Here is a 16,490-nt window from a genome sequence, read left to right on the forward strand (position 1 = left end):
TGATGCTCATATGTGTCAACTAGACAGAAGAGGTAAGTAGAGGCAACATTAATATTCTTTCTGGCTTGTTCTAACGTTGCAGAATGATTCAGGGACTGGTCACAGCTTCTTGTTAGATGTGCATGATGTATAAGATTAATTTGGTCTTCTACTGTATATTCCTCCTTTCTGTTAGAGTCCTCTAAGCGTTAAATACTTGTAGAGTGGCATCAGTTTTGTCTAAGATAAACATATGTTTTCTCACAGCAGCCAATACATGGATGTGTAACTAATTAGGCTACAAAGCAGTAAGAAGTTCTCCACCACAAAAACAGAGAAAACATGTCGATTCACTGTCAGCAAGCGATGTACTGTGATTCCTTTCATGCATAAGTACATCACTTTTTTCTTCTTTTTTGTTTTTTTGTTTTTTTTTAGCCCAGGCTTTGGTTCACCCTCTTGTTAGGCTGCCTGTCATGCCTGTTTGTTTTTTTTTTATGTGCAAGAACTGATAGCTTAGAGTTTAAAAATGTGATTTTTGTAACGCCAGATTTGACCAGAACAAGCCAAATAACTGCAAATCACTGATTAATTCTGGCAAAAAATGTGTGAGCTAAAGCTTTAGACAGAAGTTAGGAGTGATTTTCACATGTGTAAGGCAGGGATCCTGTGAGGCCAGAAAGGTAGAGTTCACTTGCACGATTCACATATTTCGCTTTCATATGGAAACAATACTCAGCCCACAACAATCCAACCCACTCTTCCCCTTTTACAACATTACACTGCAATGGATGGTCTGTTTAAGTTCGGCGTAAACAGCATGGGAGCAAACAGCACAGAGTGTCCTCACTCCCTACACATGAGGCTGCATGTGTATTCATATAAATCCCATTTCCATAGAAGATGGGTATTTTTTTATGCAATAAAAATTTAAATCTGTATTTTCAAACTATTTTTTTGTGTTTTTGCACATTAACTTTGTTTTGCTTTGATAAAAACAACAAATCTATCTAATTATAATCTAATTATGATGTCAGCAACAATAAAAAGATTTGTCAAGCTGGCAAAGAGTGGCAAGTTTTCCATTATTTAGAAACTGTCTGTCTGTTAGAATGTTAATTGTTAAATGTTTGTGTGTTGCATGATTTTGAAGAACCCTTATTTGGCTTATTCACCCCAAACGAAGATATCTGTCTTGCATCCTGTCTCTTCTTTGAGCTCTGTATGTAACACCAGTCCAATGTTGACTCTTGTCCTGTCTCTTGCTCTCTCACTTTCTGTCTCTTTTCCATGCTTTCTCCAATACTGTCCTCATGGGTTTCTTTGCTGAATTAGCCATGATATGCAGACAAAATGATCAATGTCTTGATATCCAGTTGCTGTCATGTGGCATGGTGCCAAAAAGCATAACTTAGCTGTCAGGGGGTTTTCTGGGCTGGAATACAAGGTGCGAAGTCTGGTCTTTCAGCCTCAGGATGCCGCAGGGCAACGATATCTCCAGGGATGTGCATAATGAATGTCAGTGTGCCCTTACATCTAGGGCTGCAACTAATGACTATTCTGATGGCCGATTAGTCATCGACTATTAAAACGACTAGTCCACAAGTTGGATTATGTATCTCATAATTATTAAATGGTTCTTCTTTCACTTTCAGCTTTGAAATCTTGCATAAGGTTGTTATGTAAGTTTGACGTGCCTCCTCTTTAAATATTCGAGCATTGCAGACATACTTTCTATTTTTATTGTCGGCTATTGTTGACAACGTCAACTAATTGTTGCAGCCCTACTTACAACTAGTCAGAAGCACAGAATTTTAAGGTTAGAAATGAATGTAGTGTTGCTTTAAAGTGTTGCTCTCCTTTACTACTGAATGTCTTTTCATTTTATGTTTACGTTGTGTCAAAGTTTCATAGAGCAGGTGCTCTGTAAGCAATTTAATGAAGAAAAACTGATGTAATATAAGTGTAATCTAAGCAGTTATCTTCTAGTAGTTAAATGAAGTATTTGATGTTTTCTTTCCAACATTTCCCAACATTTACAATATTTATACATTTAAATTTCCTTCTCTTGTGGAAGGAGTAGGTACAAGTATTAACTTATATGTTCATACCCCCTTTATATGCACAAGCTATGTAAGATGCAACTGTCAAGTCACCGTAAAAGGGATCAAATGTCAGTACTCTACTTACAGCGGACTGATGGCAGCAGTGTTTTAAGCTGTTGGATAGAAAATCTTCCAAAAGTCTCAATAATCATAAGTGTGTTTAAAATGTAGCTGGTGCATTATCCCGTTCGAATTAGCCATCAGAAGATGCTAATGGGATGGACATGGTTAGTAACGATGCTTAGGCAGGCTGTGGTGGTTAAACTATGCCATGTTGGCTTTAAGGGGTCCAAAGTGTGACAAGAAAACAACCCCTACACCATTACACCACCAGCAGTCTGAACTGTTGATACAAGTCAGGATGGATTTCTTTTTTATTTCCACCAAAATGAGCCTACATCTGAATGTAGCAGTTGCAATGGAGACTCATCGAACCAGGCAACGATTTTCCATCTTCTGTTGTCCAGTTTTAAAGAGTTTGAGTGAAATGCAGCCACAGTTTGTGCTAACACCAGTCTTTAAATACACACTCCTATGTATCATAATTACTGATTTTTATCCTACTGAATATGCTCACTTGATAATACACCACATAACAACCTCATATGCTGGATTGGTAGATAACTTTGGTTTTCTCTGGTAATGCTCAAAACAAAATAGTCAAATAACAAAGCAACAAAACTAGACCACTGTTTTCCTCACTGCAAAACAACAGTCTGATGTAGGACTCAGACTTTGTGCAAAACAGCCAGCTGATCCTCTGTTTAAAGGACTGATAACATTCACATTCAATGGTTGGATCAGACCCCACAAGAGGCAAAAAACATCATACACCTGATCAAGTTTAAATAAGGAACAGGAAGCTGAGCTTAAAGAGACACACACCTAAACACACACAACTGACTCAACTTTAGTTGTGTTTTAGGTGTTTCAGGGTCACTCAAGGGGAAACTTCTGCAGCTTCCACAGAGAAGAAAACAAAATGCAGGAACTGCAGAAACATCTTAACTTGATGGGATACAGAAAATGAATTAAAATATATACTTCTCCATTTCCAAGTAAAATATAATGATTACTTATATGAAAATGTCTCTCTTGAATAAATATACAGTTCCACCATGTAACCAATTAATAAATAAACGAAATTAAAATAAAATTCTGAGGGAAAATATAATGAATTATCTATTTAACAAAAAGTCAAGACAAGGTCAATTGTTCAAATTAGTCACTGCCAAAAGTGCAGTCATTACAAGAAAGGCATGCTAATCTTATCTCCATTCACACCCTCAACATTTGCTGTTTCCTGTATATATTTACTCCCTTTGGTTTCTATGAAACTATTCTACTTTTACAAAATATTATTATTGCAACCACTCATAGCAATGGTCTGACACTTATCTAAAGCAGAGAGCTCATTCTTCTGTCTTCTTTTTAAGCCAATCCACATGAAAGACTTAGTGTTTGATGTTTTTTTGTTCCCGAAGCTGCTGCTTCCATATGTTCAAACCAAGATGCAGAGTTTCATGAAATTTAGTTTGATGAAAATCTTTGATCACAATGAAAATTTTTATCAGAGACTTTCAGTTCAGGGCAAAGAATATGATAGAATTACGTTGAAGCATAAGTGAATTCACCACTTCACCACCGCAGCTTGGGTTAGTTCCAGGCCTGGAAAGTGTTTTAAGCTGTCACTCAGAGCATCGTATGAGAGATGGAATATATTTAAAAACAGCGATGACATATCTCTTCTTTTTTTTTTGTATATTGTCTGTCATCTTCAGCAGCTGTGACAATTACATTCAAATTGTAGTTGATGTGTTTTTCAGAAAACAGAACTGAAGCAAAGGACTCGTGAAACTGAACACAAAGTGAAATGAGATTGCAGGAGGATCTTTAAGTTCCTGATGCTTCTTTTGATTTTTAGTTCTGATACATATATTTTGCCCTGAAAACTTAAAAATCTAAGTTTCTTGTGCTGCTGTTGGCAGATGGACGACATCGATGCCTTGTTTAGTGACCTGCTCGGAGAGATGGATAATCTCTCTCAGGTGAGTTTTTTTTTTAATCCTTTGAGCCCTGTGTCTGTTCTTACATTCCCATAATGAATTGAGTTTATCTCTGCAAACACAAGGTCTACTTAAATATTTTTGAAGTCATTGTGAAGAACTGCAGAACACACCTCCAGCCTTCCATGTGACCTCTCTTCTTGTGCTCTGGGCCAATGGGATTTGAGCTTTAGTAGACACTCTCAACTTCTAGGACCGAATGCTTTAAAAAGAACAGACTTTTAATTATTTAATGTTAATAGTCGTCCAACATCTGAGAAAGAAGCAATGTAGCTGCCTATTTTAATTTTTATAACACCTATAATGCCCTGCTTGAAATTTGGTTTAACATTTAAAGATCCTGTTGTAATATTGTCCCTTGCAGACAAAATCCAGATATTCTAGTGTCACCATGCATGTATGGTTTATATTCAAGATGTAAATCACAAGTTTGATCATTGAACAATATTGTATTTATTCACTTTTGCAGATATCACAAATTCTTTCAACTTGATTCAAATCAAGATCCAACAGTTGATATGAGACAATATCACATGATGATTTAACACAATGGTTTCCATTCATATCAAAGCACAAAAAGCAACAAAAACATCAAAGTATTATTTTATTCCTGAACTCAAAAACAATCTGTTCTGCCAAAAACAGACAGATACGTTCTGTATATTGAGCTTTAACATGTCCACATAACTATTAGAATAAATTTCTATTTGTAGACATAAAAACAGGAAAAAGCTTAACCCTATTTTAGAGTCTCAAACCAAATATTTTAGAACCTATATTTATAACCAGGGTAGTGCAGTCTGATATTATCATGGTTATGCACCGCACCACATTTTCCTCATCAAATATGAAAGCATCACAACTTTGTGTTGCCTTGTGCTTTTAAAAGTTTGTAAAGTAAATATTGGTGAATAAAGGTTAACTAAATAGGAAAGGGAGCTTTATTCAATTACATGCAAGGATGCAGCATAATTAGAAACATTTGGGTACAAAATTATTGAAACGATTTGCCTACAAAAGAATAAACTGTGATACTTCACCTGTAAGTGATTATCTTGAAAGCCAGATAATTGAGAAGCCAAGGAAAACATGGCAATTCACTGAAGTCCATAGAAAAGTTCAGAAATCTGTGTGAGCATTTTTTCCAAATATCTTCAGAACCAAACCTTCAATTTTACTTTCCTTAGAGCCACATTACTGACATCTATGAAGTATCCTGTAGCGGTTATTAGAAAGTTCACCAAACCAGAAGATTCAGTCTTCAAATTCAGTCTTCGTCTGTGCTGGTTGTTCACATAAACACAGCTGAAATGGAAACAAGTCACAAGAAGTGCATCATACAAATCATTGGATGCCTGCTTTGTTTAACTGGATGTTATCTGATTACATCTGGCAGTCTTTTGGTTGTTTAAACTGAACATCTTGCAGATTATGAAAAGTGCCTGGACTGGACCGCAGCCTGTGGATTCTTTTTGATAACATATAAGCAGCTCTTCACATACCTGAAGCTTGCCAAGAAAAACATTACACTCCTACCTCCCGCTTAATCAGCCTGAGGCATATTTTTTATTGTTGTTTATTTCCAATTTCTGCATCCCATAAGAATGGGATCAATAAATATTCAACATTTCAGCAAACATACTGCAGCAGCTTTATATGACTGTCTTTAGAAAGTAACAGATACCACTCCACTGACTTGAGTTAGCAAGAAAAGCATTTTGATTAAAGCACAGAGAAACAAAAGGATCTGTTATGGGCTTGATTGGGTCCTTTCTTCTCATTACTGCCCTTGGGTTAGAGGCAAATCAAGGGGAGTTTTGGATCCCAGGATAAAGGGGTATCATTAAAGCAGCAGCTCCAGCATGTTGACGTGTTCTTAGATACATGTAAACAGGGATGAAATGCATGCTGACTGACATTACTTTGAGTTTAGATTCACAGTCTGCTCTGTTTCCAGAATGTGATGGATCCTTGGATGGATTCTTAATGAACTAACACATAAGTGCAGATTGTTTCGGTTCTTGCAAACGCTCACAAACAGAACCTAATGCCTGGATTACATTTGATTCTTCACAACATCTCAGTGTTTATCTGTAGGAAAGATTCTGTTCATGCTTGGATTTTCTGTTACTTTTCTTCCCTGCAGAGTCTAACATTTGCAGTCAACAGCTCAGAAGTGGCAGCTGCCTCACAAGGCAGTGCCTTCTCCGTCAGTTTCATCGACCTGAACGGTGAGTACTCGATCAGTTCGGATATTTCTCTCATCAGAAGCAGATCACAGTAGATTAGTCTTAAAGAACCACGAGACAGACGAGGCAGAAACTGGGATGCAGAGGGGTTGGAGGAAATATGCAGCAGACTTTTAAAGAGAAAAGATCCCTGGTGAAAGATAGAGTTGTCTGATTTTTCTTATGCCAGAAAGTCACAGTAACCTGTAGAAAATAAGTGCGATTCATCTGTTTAGGAAAAAGGAGGATTATAGACAGCTGTGCCAAAAAACAAACAACAAAAAAAAAAACAAAGGCACCCTTATAAAAATAAGACAAACTAAATAGAATAGATCAAAACTGGGATCCAGGTTGTTTTTGGGTTTGATTTACAGACATATTCAAATCAAAATCAAATCAAATCAAACTTTATTTATAAAGCACCTTTCATGCCACAGGCAACACAAAGTGCTTCACATGATTAAAAACATTTATGCATATAAAACAAAACAAAGTAGGAATACATAACAATAGAAACACTCACCAAAATATTTCACACAGCTGCACGCATACACACGCACACACACACACACACACACACACACACACACACACACACACACACACACACACACACACACACCAAGCAGCCTTCCCTCCCCATTCTATACAAACATGATTCTCTTATTTCTGTCTTGAACTGAATGTTATTAAAAATACTAAAAGTGAAAAGCATCTGGCCTGATGCTGCTGTGAGGAAACAATATCAGTGTCATGGGGATCCATCCACACCAGGGGCCAGTCCACCCATGTCAAACAGCGGCAACCACCCCCATCAGGACAGACCGGGGCCCACACCACAGCCAAAAGGCCGCAGTGCAGGGTCCCAGCCACCCCGAATAGGTGCAATCACCACGACAGCAGCCCCCAGACCAAGCAGGCAAAACCCCCCGGCATGGAGGATCCCCACGAGGAAAAAAGTTAAAATTAAAATTAAACAACCTTAAGAAACAATAAGAACAGCTTAAGAATGAATAAATAAATAAGTAAATGAATGAATAAATAAATAAGTAAATAAATAGTACAGTTGAGAAAAATGAAAATAAAATAACATGAAAATAAAATAATCTAAAATAAATTAAGATCAAATAAATTTAGTTGAAAGCCAAGCTAAAAAGGTAGGTCTTAAGCCTCTTTTTAAAAACATCAACGTTCTCTGCAGCCCTGAGGCCATCCGGCAGACTGTTCCACAAACGAGGGCCGTAACAATGGAAAGAGGCCTCGCCATATGTCTTGGTCCTCACCCTTGGAACAACTAAAAGGCCAGTACCAGAGGACCTCAGGGTCCGCGAGGGTTCATAATTTAAAAGCAAGTCGGATAAATAAGGGGGCCCAAGACCATTAAGACATTTATAAACTACTAAAAGAACCATAAAATCAATCGATATTGTAATTTAATGAAGAACATTGACCGGTCACTTTATTGGACCCCTTTCGCCTTCAGAACAGCTATAATTCTTCATGGCATAGATTCAACAGTGTTTGGTCCATATTGACATGATAGCTACTCAGGCAGCTGTGGTTTTTAAACAATGCTGCTAAGGAGCCCAACTGTGGCAGGAAATACCCCCCACGTCATTACACCCCCACCACCTACCAAAGCTGGAACTGTTGTGTGTTCAGAAACGCTATTCTGCATACTTTATATGAGTTCCTGTTGCTTTTCTATTCTCTCCAACCAGTCGGCCCATTCCCCTCTAAACTATAACATCAACAAGACATTTTAATCATAGAGATGGTTGTGTGTGAAAATCCCAGTAGATCAGCAGTTCCTGAAATACTCAGACCAACAACCATGCCACATTTAGGGCCCGGCCCCATGGTTCAAACTTCAGACCACAGCACACAAAGGTCGGGACGGAAGTTGATGTATTTTATTATTTGAACGTGTGATGGAAAAATCTTGTACTGATGACATTGTGACCGTCTGTGAAGACCCAGCTAGTCATTAAAGATTGTAATCAGGACTGTTTTTCCAGAACTGTTATCTTTAGTGCCCCCCTGCGAGTGAACACATCAAAGGACTTTATTACCTTTTTCTGTGGTCGGTCAACATGGAACTCACTCCAGGGGTCCAGCACCAGAAGCCAAGAGGGACCATTGTTCCCAGGGGGATGGGCTATATAAGGATGTGTCCCGAGCTAAGAAATCAGTTCTAACATTGTCAGCAGGCTTGTTTTAACTTGTCTTCTGGTTGTGTTTGAACTCCTGTGATCACAGTAAACAGCTGTGTCTTTTCATCGATCTGAGTGTCTGAACGTGGCCATTTATGACATAGTTGTAAGCATCCAGCAATTTATATGCTTTGAGTTTCTCTTTGCTGTACACACATGGAGTTTCAATTAGGTACATTTAGATGTCTGACCAGTCCACTGTCGGCAGTCCTGGAAGATCTTCATGGCTCTCCCGTAAGGTGTATGGATAGGCCAGCCTGCTTCCATCTGCTAGTGTTAATTTTCTACATCTTGTTCTACCTTTGGAGTGTTACTCTTTAATTATCATCCTTTATTTCTTTCTAATGTAAATTATCCTTGTTTATTATCTTTCCGGTGACAGGGTGTCACTCACAAACTTCACTTTCTAGTAGTCTTTATGTAGGTGCATAAAGACAACTATTTTGAGTCGGAATACGAGTCAGTTTCTCTAGACTCCAGACCATTTAGGTTCAGGAGTAATAGGAGCCCTGTTGAAGCAACTGAGAACAGCTTTGCATTTTTATTGTCATGTTACCACTCATTTCTATCAGGCTGTAAAAAGAAGAAGCACATGGGAGTGACAGTAGTAGTATAGCGGTTATAGTAGTTAACTTATACAGGGCAAAATGAGCCAAATGTAAATGACTAAAAGTAGAAGAATAATTTCCTTTGATCTGTAAGTTGTTGGTTTGTTTGCAAGTTTTTAAAAAAATGAGAAGAGACTGGCTTTTCACTTCATATATGTCAAGTCAATATTTATTTTTGCAAATTCTGCACCGACTCAGACCAGCTTATGTCTGATCATTTCAGCAGGAACAGTGTTTTGTTTTGGTTTTTAAATAAAAATATCCTGAACTTTGTTTGGATGCTTTTATTGTACTTCTGCATTATCTTCTCTTACTTTGAAGGCCGTTTATATGTGTATGTGTTGAAGAGCTTAGAAATAACATTAGCTAGTGGACAGGGGGATGTTTTTGGTACATGGTTTGAAATTATATTAAACTCTACAATTTTTATCAGTTGAATCTTTTTCACATCATCTGTTGAAGCTGAAAGTGGAAGAGCAATGACACGTAACCTATACCACAACATCTCTGTAGCAATGGCTTAACAAATGTTTCTATTTCTCCTTTCTGAGAAAATTTTCTTTCTAGTTGAGGGTTTAAATCTATTAACTTTCTCTAACTTTCTAACTTAGACTCCCACCTTACCTCCTCACAGAGTCACTTAATGACCTGGAGGACCATGACCTGGATGTTTTGGTGGCCGACCTGGAATCTAAATTAACTTCACAAGAATCCTCTATGAATGATGAAAGCAGCAGCCAAACAAATAATCAAACCTCACCAGCCGTCATGACGTCTGAGCCAGCGGTTATACTTCCTACACCCACGGCAGAGTCATCCAGGGGGATAAACAGGGTAAGACGCTTAAAATCAGCCACAATCACAGGGATGTAGTTGTCATTTATTTAGAAATTAAAATATTTATTAATTTTCAAAAGGAACCCCAAACAAAGGGAGAAAAAATTAAACTTGCTCTGGAGAAACTGAAAGAAGCCAAAGTGAGGAAGGTAAAGACATTAGTTATATTAGTCTTACTCCACCATTCATTAACAGTTTAAGGAGCCAAACATGCCTTTTCTGTTAGTTGATAGTGAAGGTGCTGCTGACTGACAACAGCTCCAAGACTCTGATGGTGGATGAGAGGCAGACGGTTCGACAGGTTTTGGACAAGTTGTTTGAGAAAACGCACTGTGACTTCAGCATAGACTGGAGTCTGTGTGAGAGCAACCCTGAGCTGCAGATTGGTGAGATTACTATAAAACACACACACACACACACACACCCCTTAATTCAAATCATGCCTAGAAACTGACCACAAAGTATTTGTTTACTTAATTTCAGAAAGAGGCTTTGAGGATCATGAAAATTTAGTGGAATCTCTGTCTGCTTGGACTCGCCGCAGTGAAAACAAAATCCATTTTGTGTCAAAACCCCAAAAGTACATGATGTTCACAGAGCCTCAAGTGAGTAAAGATAGAAGTCCTACTTATTCCAAAGTTTGATTGCATGATGTGCTTTTGATCAGTTTAAATTGTGCTTTCTTATATTTTCTTTATTTATTTATTTTTTACAATGTGAAGATTTTTTACATGCGTAAAAAGGAAAAAGACAGCATGAGTGAGATAAAAAGCCAGAACAAAGAGCTCCTAATAAAGGTCAGTTACAGTAATATGGGGATGCAACCACTATGTGGATTCCTTCTTTCTTAGTTCTGTTTCATCTTCTAATGCTGCAGGAGAATTTTGGAGGTTTAACTGTGATTGTTCCTGACCTTGAAGGCACACTGTACCTAAAAGAAGATGGGAAGAAGGTTTGGAAACCTCGCTTCTTTGTGCTTAGAGCCTCGGGCATTTATTATGTGCCCAAAGGAAAAACAAAGGTATGGAAAAATCAAAGAATGATTAGTATGATCACGCAAAAACAAAAAGATGTTGCTCTACAAACAGGTGGCTGATAGTGCTAATCAAGTTCAGGTCCCTTCAGTAACTTTTACTCCTTGGCTGAAGATACAAATGAAGATTTGTCATGTAAATTTAATGAATATAATGTCAGTAATCAGTGATATATTTTAGTTGCCAAACATTAATATTATATTGGATAATTCTTAAATAAATATGCTGCAATATGTGTTTAGGATGAAAGATTTAATACAATTTGTTGGTTTCCCTAATGGTGATTATGTATTGGATTTGTTTTAACTGGATTATAACTGGACAATTATGAATTTGATTAAATAAGACTATAAAAGTGCCTTGTCAGGGCATTGTTGTGAATTGACACTATAAATTGAAATAAATTGAATTGAACTGAATTGAATTGAATTTAATTTAATTTAATTTAACTGAAAAATAAAAAAAAACATAAACTAAAACAAAACATTTGTTGGCAATATATTAAAAAATAAGCTAGCATTCTCTGAACTGTTTGCTAACTCTTCACAGCGCACTCAGGGCTATAGCCAACAGCAGAACAGCTTGCTGGCTATAAGCAAAGGTTACAGGAAAAGAAACCATAGTACTTTAGTGTAGATTGCTTAATAAACAATGCTGTGTTGATCAAAAAACAAATAATTGTTTCACACCATATCATGTTGCTTATGTTGTTGACAGATTTTAGATGAAACTAAGAAATTATCACACAAAAATTTGCTTTATAAGTTTAATGTGTCCTTATATTAGTTTTTTTACACACAAACTACATTCAGACGTTACATAGATGACAGCTTATCTTGTTGCTGATATACTTATATTTCTTCATTTTGCACAGTTAACTTGAAGCTAACTGTTGAATCATCACATTAAAAACACATTTGTAATTATTTAAGTGTGGACCAAATAATATCAGGTTTTTCAAGTTGTGAATATTTTTCCTTTTTCAGATAAAATAAAATGACATGTTAGCGTACAATAAGCGTTACTGTGACTGATATGCAGATTTTTTTTTTCTTAATTCTGCACAACTAACTTGATGCTACATTTTTTGCTTGCTGTGGAATAAGCTAACTGCTGAATCATCTTAAGTAAACATTTTTTTAAGTGTTTGTCAAATGAAATCAAGTTAGACTATATGAAAGGAATAATGCCCAATGAGGTCTCCATTATCATAAATTAATGGACGACGCGGAGGCGTGAACCGTCCAACTCGTCATCCATTAATTTATGATAATGGCCACCTCATTGGGCATTATCCCTTACATATATACATATATATATATATATATATATATGTATATATATATATAGTTTTGTTTTTGTTTGCTAATTATGTAATAAGCTAGCATACAATAAGCTATGTGGCTGATATGGAGATTTTTCTTCATTCTACTAAGCTAGCTTCATTATCTTTTAGCTTTAGCTGTGGAGTTTCTATCTTTTTCGAATGAAAACATCAGCAAATAGAGATTTGGGTTTATATGAATAAAGCAGACAGGATCAATTTAGATCCTTGAAAAAAATGGAAATGAAAAAAAGGCTAAAAATTACTGGTGTGTAAATATAAAGACTTTCTGTTGTTGGCATAGTTTGAAAGAAGGTGGGCAAAATGGTAGAAGTTTTCAGCAGATAACAAAGAATGGAAAACAAAACAAAGTCATAGCAAACATCACCTTCTCGTCATCTTTACTTTCACGAAGTTAGACTTTTTTTAGTTTGCACCCACACGGTCATGTATGTGAGATCAAATGTGTGAACATATGTGCAAGTATGTGTAAAGATGTTTATGGGTCATTCTATGAAACGGGTGCCATTTGAGTCCACAACATTTAATGAGATTAAAGATCTGTAAAAATGTGTCCCACTGTATTTCAAAAGCTGTATTTCAAAAGCTGTATTTCAAGCTGTTACACGTTCTTAATCACATACTGATTTTAAAAGAAAAATATACCATTTTTCATCATTTTTAATCTGCATTTTTATTTGCATGTAACATATAAAAAAATAAATTAAATAGATCAAACTTTTATTGTTTTCGGGATGAAATGGATTTCATTGATACTATGAACTATATTTATTAAAAGAATAAATATTATTTTTGTTAAAAAAAAAATTACAATCCCTTAGTTTGACTTACCACCCTGTCACACTTACTTTGTCTATAAAAAAATATATACTCTTATTTTAGATGGCATCACAAACAGGAAATGACATCATGTGAGCCTCTGTATGAGCTAAGTTCAAAAGCAGGCAAGTTCCCCACATTATTTTATATTGTTTATTTGATGTTTTTATAGGTTGGATGGGGTCCATCAAGCTTAATGTTGCTACCCCGTCATGCAAAATAGATCAGGAAAACTTTAATTTTTTTAAGAAAAAACACTATTAATGGAAATAAAATGATATTTCAGATTGAAATCAGATATGCTGAGTCAGCTAGTTTACCATGCAGTGAACTGGCAGCCATTTAATGTTGAAATTTACCACCCCGTCACATTTTTCATTGTGAAGGGGTGGTATTTATGAAGCATACACCTGTGAAGCTGCTTTAAACTTAAATTATATTTTAAAATATTAATATCTAATAAAGAACAATTTACTAGTAGGAAAACACACGATTTTTAGAAATTATTTCATATTATTGGTCATTGTGTGCATATTGTCCATGACAGTGGCGGTACAAGAATGACTCCATGGGTTTAAATAAATATATAATAATATTAATATTACAGGTAATATATGTTTTTATATTTTATACCTGTGATGGGAAAATATGTTTTTTTAGGTTTAACCTATCTTTTATATTGTGGATTTCTTAAAAAAAATTTTTCCCCTGATGAAATTTTTTGAAATTACAAAGTGGAAATGGCAGCCATTTTATAGAATGACTCTTAAAAGGAAGAAATGTCACAAAATTTGCTCCATTGTTTATCAAATCCAACTTGAACGTTTGTTTCCATGTGTCCTCAGTTTTAAGACTGAAAATGACCTGCATTCAACTACTTTTGTCTGTTTATTAATAGAGTGTTTGCATTTGTGAATATTTTCAAAATGACTCAGAAATTGATCATTATATTTAGATTTAAATTACTTTTAATAATTTTTTACAGTTCTAATGCATACTGTTTTTCCAGTATTTCTGTCATTGTAATAAAATCCTCTTTTCTTTTCTGTTCTAGTCTTCCACTGATCTGGTCTGTTTTACGCGCTTAGGAAAAGTCAACGTTTACACCACCAGCAACTACAAACAGAAATTCAGAGCTCCCACCAACTTCTGCTTCTTATTGAAGGTCAGCCATAGTTTAAGGAGGGGAATGCATCAAAGAGCAGGTTATCTGCATCTAAATCTATATAAGGTTTAATAATGTGCTCATGTGGTGAGATGGGGTGAGTCCTTTTTTTTTTTTTTTTTTTTTGTTTCGTCTTTTGGAAATTATCAAGTTTTTTCTCCAGATAAATTGAAGGCCTTTCACACATCTGTCAAACACATTTATATGTTTTTTTTATTATTATTTATTTATTTACCCCCTGTTCTCCAGCCTCTGCGCTGCCGAAGTTTCCACATTTTGGAAACATAAATAGTGATCCAGGAAGCCTAGACAGCAGCTGATTTCACTGACTTGTCAAGAAAGTTTCAAAACTTGCTGTATGGCTCTTATTTGGTTCTCCATAGCAGACCAGAGCCAAGAGCCCACAGCTTCAATCTGACACTGCAACAGGTTAAAACAAATTTAATTCTTAGAAGATGTAAAAAGTCTCATTTGCAAAGAGTGAAATCCTATTTTCCAAAATGAAAAATTTGAGTTCTTCTCAACTTAGAAAGTTTGAACAGATTTGAAACATGCATGCCGAATAGTGACTATGTTTGTCATTAGTATTACTACTCTGCATGCTTCTCTACTACTTTACAGCTAATTACTGTTTTAAAGTCCGCAACGCAACCACTGCTTGGTGCTTTTGTTTGTTCTGTTTGTTTTGTTTGTACAAATTCTTGTCGCAGTCAATGAATAAGCATCACATTGTGAAATTTGCTGATGACTGTTATAATTTCATTAATAATTTCATTTTGACAATGGCCCTGTGGTTCATGACTTCAGTCAGTGGTGTGTCTTCTTTTCTTGACATTAGCGTTGCCAAAACAAGAGATTATTATAGATTTTGGGAAAAATCCTGTTGTCATATCTCCTTTGGTTGTCAAAAACCAGTCAGTTGAGGTGGTTCATCAATATAAGTACTTAGACACTCTGATTGATGATACGCTCACATTTGTGACACAAGTGGATGCTGTGTGCAAGAAAGCACATTAGAGATTGTTCTTTTATTGCAAACTTCCTTACTTTGATGCTCATCGTACATTTTAAGAATGTTTTCCTTGTGTTTTATTGAACCTGTGCTCATCTTTTCTTTTGTGAGCTGGTACTGGCTTCTAAGCCAAAAACAAATCAACTCCAGAGTATTGTCAAGCTTTGCAGCAAGGCTGTAGGATCCCCGCTGGACAACCTGGACGACGTTTTGAAGATCAGAAGGCTCGTTCTGTTCTGGCAGACCTGAGCCATCCCCTTCATGGCTACTTTATGTTGCTTCCTTTTGGTTGCAGATTTGTGATGCCACGAGCAAGAACAAACATTTAAAAATTATTTTCTCTGTGTGGCCATTGGGGTTTTAAATAAGGCTAGGTAATTTTTTTATATTTATTTATTTTTTTAGTCTTAACTGTTTATTGTCATCTGGTTGTCATTTGCTGCTGGCTGCAAAACTAATTGCCATACTGGGGATAATAAAGCTAACCTTGAACCTTGGTATGTTCTGCCCTCTGCTGGTTATTTGTAGAAGTGCATAATTGGCATTACGGGAAGAAGAGTGTTGAGTGGGAGTGTAGGAGAGGGTTGTCGGCCTTGATCCTTACCTTAAAAAAATAATAATTTAGCATATCTCCACAGTCTGGGCTATTCTTTTAAAAAGAATAAGTCCTGCACACAAAATTATAGTAATGTCCCTTTAATTTCTGCCTTGTTTCTGTCTTTGTTGTTGTCTCAGCATCCCTGCATCCAGAAGGAGTCTCCCCACATCAGGTTCCTTTGCTGTGATGACGAACACACACTGTTGCTTTGGGTCAACTCCATCAGAATAGGCAAGGTCAGATTCATCACTGTGTGTAATGAAACCCATCAGAATGTGGATATTACCAGCATTGAGGCAAACAGGTGTGTCCTCTGTGTGTGTTTTAGTATGGCACACAGCTGTACGAGAACTATCGAGATGCAGTGCAGAGAATGAGCACTTTGCAAACTCTTCTTTCTGCAGCACATAAAGGTAAGTCTGCACATGAGAGGCTAAGAAGTGCATGGCAAGTTGCCGTGTGATTGAACAGTTGTTTCATA

The 16,490-nt window shown here is 36.3% G+C and overlaps 1 protein-coding gene across 1 annotated transcript in view; it reads left to right on the top strand.

The window, feature by feature from the left end:
• The window catches only part of LOC121644297 (amyloid beta A4 precursor protein-binding family B member 1-interacting protein-like), a 19,747-nt gene continuing 3,257 nt past the window's right edge, over positions 1-16,490 (top strand). Inside the window, exons 1-12 of the mRNA XM_041992161.1 lie at positions 1-32; positions 4,073-4,132; positions 6,297-6,381; positions 9,834-10,033; positions 10,117-10,185; positions 10,263-10,422; positions 10,520-10,641; positions 10,759-10,833; positions 10,914-11,057; positions 14,289-14,399; positions 16,147-16,245; positions 16,338-16,422. Coding sequence (XP_041848095.1) covers positions 4,073-4,132; positions 6,297-6,381; positions 9,834-10,033; positions 10,117-10,185; positions 10,263-10,422; positions 10,520-10,641; positions 10,759-10,833; positions 10,914-11,057; positions 14,289-14,399; positions 16,147-16,245; positions 16,338-16,422 — 1,210 coding nt within the window. The 5' untranslated portion in view covers positions 1-32. The remainder of the gene's footprint in view (positions 33-4,072; positions 4,133-6,296; positions 6,382-9,833; positions 10,034-10,116; positions 10,186-10,262; positions 10,423-10,519; positions 10,642-10,758; positions 10,834-10,913; positions 11,058-14,288; positions 14,400-16,146; positions 16,246-16,337; positions 16,423-16,490) is intronic.

This window comes from Melanotaenia boesemani, chromosome 8 (assembly GCF_017639745.1).
Source record: "Melanotaenia boesemani isolate fMelBoe1 chromosome 8, fMelBoe1.pri, whole genome shotgun sequence".
In the NCBI taxonomy this organism is placed as follows: domain Eukaryota; kingdom Metazoa; phylum Chordata; class Actinopteri; order Atheriniformes; family Melanotaeniidae; genus Melanotaenia; species Melanotaenia boesemani.